The following is a 4193-nucleotide window of genomic DNA, read 5'->3' on the forward strand; positions in this document are numbered from 1 at the left end:
ATTTTTGGGAAGCAACCACGCGACTGCTCGCCTCCGATCCGCGTCGTCTTCGTCATCACCATGTCCACCGACGTCGAACGTGTCGCCGCTGAGAAGATCGAAGTCGACAAGAAGGAAGCCGCTACTGCCGCCGCCGCGGCTTCTTCCTGGCCTACTAGAGGGTATAACTCGTTTATCCCGCTCCTAGTGTATTCTGTTTTAGCCATTCTAGCGTTATACGTAGATGTGCTGCTGTTAGTGTAGTATGCGTTTGCATGATCGAATATCAGCATGTGTTTATTTCTGTCTAGAAAATTTGTTGTAGGCTTGTAGTGAATAACATCTGAATGTGGCTGTTGACCTTGTCCCATGTTACTGGCCTGCCATGGCGGCGTCGATCACTGGCTCACTTAGAACACGAGTTAGTGGAATTTTGTTATAAGAGTAAGGGTTGAGAGTGAGTGGGGTGCGGGTTGGAGTTGGCCTATTCAGTTACAGTTGTCTTGAGCAGAATAATTTTTCTATTTTGGAAAATGTGGCAAATTGCATTTCATTAGAGATGGCTTTGCTGTAAATTGCATGAGTGAGAGGTTTGTATTTTTTCATCAAGTTGTACATTTTTTATCTTTATATAGAAGGGTAAAAGTATTGGTAGGTTGATTCAAGAGTTAATAACGTACACGGTGGTGTATCAATTGCATGGACATCATATTTTTATTTTGTGGTAATGCATGACATTCAACTATACTTTATAATGTGACAATGACTCATGAGACATTGGATGTGCTTTCTTGGGTGTCACGGGCGGCGCACGCCTCCTCGGCCTTGGCGGTCCGTGGTGAAAGTACGGTGTAAAAGAGAGAGGGCTTCATGACGAAGGTGATCGAGCTGGGCGTCATTCGGTTTTAAAGGAGTGGGCTCCAGCGAAAAATATCTTGCTACGGGCTGGTCCTCCCTCTAGATTAACTCATTAGGTGGACCATTAAGCTAAGCTTGTAGGTTGTAACTAAGGAGTAGCATTTTACATACTCAACTTATCTTAATCGGGTCACTAGGTGTGGGAAGTGCTAATCGAATCACTGCGTATACCCTTAATTAGCTCAACGAGGACACGGTCATTTGGGTATGACATTGTGCACGACGCACACGTTAGGATACTATGCTAGTACTACCAGGCAGCAAGTAAACGGATGCTGAACTTGGACAATGGCACTCTTTGTGGAAGGTTCGATTGAATCTCTGGTCAGCAGTCAAACTCATACGTACCAAATTAGAGAGGGCGATGGAAAAACTCAATGAAGTCTCTTACAGTTTTCTTCTTGCAAACAGACAATGTCAACATCATGCCAAGTGGACAAATACGACGTGTGTCACAGTAGACCAGTGACCGTATATGAGTCCAGACGGTATTCCGTATTCGGCTAAAATTGCCAAACTCGATGGAGTTGAAACTTAGAATGACTTATTATTATTTTTCCACACACGATTCCAAAAACTAGCACCGTGTTGTGTGGGGCTGGAAATATTAGGCTACATCTGCCGTGACCTAGGATCAGCGTGTTGTGTGGGGCTGGGAATATTCAGCTACATCTGCCGTGACCTACGATCAAACCGTTTTAGCAGGCCGCCTATTTAAGCACCCGATTCCGGTAGCTTCAGCACCAGCTACAACTACTACTCTTGTTACTCACTTAGCTTGCCACGTTTGCTCGCAAATCACTCGATTTGCTAGCGGCGTACATGGCAGGGACCAAGATGACCACCCCTTTCTTGCTGCTGCTTCTCATTGCCCTAATGAGCAGCGTGGTCGCGGCCCGTGAGTTGGCCGGCGGCGGGGAGGCGGCGATGCAGGCGCGCCACGAGGAGTGGATGGCCAAGCACGGGCGCCAGTACAAGGACGACGCAGAGAAGTCGCTGCGCTTCCAGGTGTTCAAGTCCAACTCCGAGCTTGTCGCCAGGTCCAACGCCGACGGCACCAAGAAGTACCACCTGGCCGTAAACAAGTTCACCGACCTGACCAGCGAGGAGTTCGCCGCCAGGTACACCGGGTTCAAGCCCGCGCCACCGGGACCCAAGATGCTGCCGGGATTCAAGTATGAGAACATCAGCCTCTCTGTCGCCGACGAGCAGGGCGTTGACTGGAGGACCACAGGCGCAGTTACCGGTGTAAAGTACCAAGGACGGTGTGTACGTACCAACTTAGTGCATGCATGTATGCACGTTCCTTACCGTGAGTAGTCCGTAATAAGTAAAACTTACACGACGACGACGTTTGGTTTGCTACGTACAGGATGCTGCTGGGCCTTCTCTGCGGTGGCTGCCGTGGAGGGCATCCACCAGATCACCACCGGCCAGCTGGTCTCCCTCTCGGAGCAGCAGCTGCTCGACTGCACCACCGAGAACCACGGGTGCGGCGGCGGCTTCATGACCTCTGCCTTCGAGTACATAGTGGACAACGGAGGCATCACCACCGAGGACGCCTACCCATACGTCACGGCCCAAGGCAGGTGCGACTCCGATGCCACGCAGCCGGCCGCCACCATCCGCGGCTACCAGGTCGTGCCCGCCAACAACGAGGACGCGCTCGCCGCCGCCGTCGCTAACCAGCCCGTCTCCGTCGGCATCGATGGAAAGCAGCCGAGCTTCCAGATGTACAATGGCGGCATCATGACCGGCGACGCCTGCGGCACAGAAATTAACCACGCGGTGACCGTGGTGGGCTACGGTGTCGAGCAGGATGGGACAAGCTACTGGCTCATCAAGAACTCATGGGGCCAAAACTGGGGAGAAGGAGGTTACATGAAGCTCCAGAGAGGCACGGGCGCCTGCGGCGTTGACATGCTGGCATCTTACCCTGTTGCATGAACCTAAGATCCATCAATTAATTATTAAAAATACATAACACTACTAGTAGTAAATGCTACTCCTATATATATATAGAATAAACACAACCTGATGAACCGCATTTGCTTGCTTTGAAGACACGAGATTATCAAGGCTCACTCCTAGCTATAACATGAGATTGTTTTACTATCTAATATGTAGTATGAATGAGCGATTATTTGTATCATTCATTCTAGCCACCTTCGACACTGTACTATATGTTTCAAGTAATATAACAGTGCTTTGTACTTGTGAGTTCACTACAAAAAAAAAAATCGACTCAACATATTATAGACGATCTTTCGCCAGAACATCATGGTCTTGCCTGAGGTCCCTGTTCCATTCTCTTGGAAATGTCAATTTCAGCATCGATAGAACGTCAGGAATGATAAGATAGTATACCCCAGACCGAAACTACCCATGGTCCGTTATGAAAAATGTCATTTCCGTCAGGCAAAAATGTCACGAATGATCATAGGGATGCCCCAAGCCCAACTAACCGCATCCGGGCTCGCACTTTTAATATGGCAATGTTATCGAAACAATGTTGGCCTTTACTTTCGGAACCTGATTCTATTTGTGCTCAAGTTCTAACGACTAAGTACTATCCATAAGGTGATCTCCTAAACTGTGTGTTGAAAAAGGGAAGCGGCGGCGGCGGGGCCCTGTGGCGACAATGACAGGTCGGTAGCAGGTGGTCAGTTCGGTGATCTTCCACGACGCCACCAACCATGCATATTCCTCCTTCGGATCTCTCCATCAGAGTCGGAGCTATGCTGCCTTCGATGCGGGTGGCTGTGTCTGGCACGGGTCTTATGTTTCCACACTGCCTCTGATGTGAGGATTGGATCGATGTTCATCTTCGGTGAAGTCGGAGTCGCTTGCTCGAAGACTAGGGAGGGCGATGACGCCCGTTGGGGAGAAGTGATGATGATGACGTCGGTGTGTATCTTGATGAGACCCTCTTAGTTGAGGGGTGTGTGGTGTATCATGTTTGTCCCGCTCGGCAGTTTGTGACGGTTTTAGCCCAGCTTTCCGTTGATTAACGGGGCAACTCTCTTCTGCTTAATTAATGCATGAGGCAAATCTTTTGCCTCCGTTTTGAAAAAAAAATGTTCACTGTTTTTGAACTTTGACACATACTTGACAAACTTGTGTATATGTGTTTTATTTCTGAAACTGCACTGCAAAAGATCTATTTTAATTGATTGTTCTCATAATTTACTGGGATAACATGGGTCTCATTCTAATCCAATCAAATGTAAGTGGTATGGCTTGGTTCATATTTGTTGGTACACCGAGCTTCAGTGTTCTCCCATCATCTCATCTGC

General features: G+C 48.6%; 1 protein-coding gene across 1 annotated transcript; it reads left to right on the forward strand.

Annotated features, from left to right (window-relative positions):
- Positions 1 to 1597: 1597 nt before the first annotated feature.
- LOC123099291 (zingipain-2) lies at positions 1598 to 2844 on the forward strand. Its single transcript, XM_044521473.1, has 2 exons — positions 1598 to 2170; positions 2270 to 2844. Exons 1-2 carry the CDS (start codon positions 1720 to 1722, stop codon positions 2842 to 2844), a joined length of 1026 nt encoding a protein of 341 aa, XP_044377408.1. The 5' UTR covers positions 1598 to 1719.
- Positions 2845 to 4193: the final 1349 nt, after the last annotated feature.

The sequence above is a fragment of the Triticum aestivum genome, chromosome 4D (genome assembly GCF_018294505.1).
Source record: "Triticum aestivum cultivar Chinese Spring chromosome 4D, IWGSC CS RefSeq v2.1, whole genome shotgun sequence".
Classification (NCBI taxonomy): Eukaryota; Viridiplantae; Streptophyta; class Magnoliopsida; order Poales; family Poaceae; genus Triticum; species Triticum aestivum.

What these genes read in the sequence shown, in the direction of transcription:
- LOC123099291 (XM_044521473.1), top strand. Translation starts at nt 1,720, where the DNA reads ATGGCAGGGACCAAGATGACCACCCCTTTCTTGCTGCTGCTTCTCATT. An exon ending in GTACCAAGGACGGTGTGTAC is followed by an intron (nt 2,171 to 2,269) that starts GTACCAACTTAG and finishes TGCTACGTACAG; the next exon opens with GATGCTGCTGGGCCTTCTCT.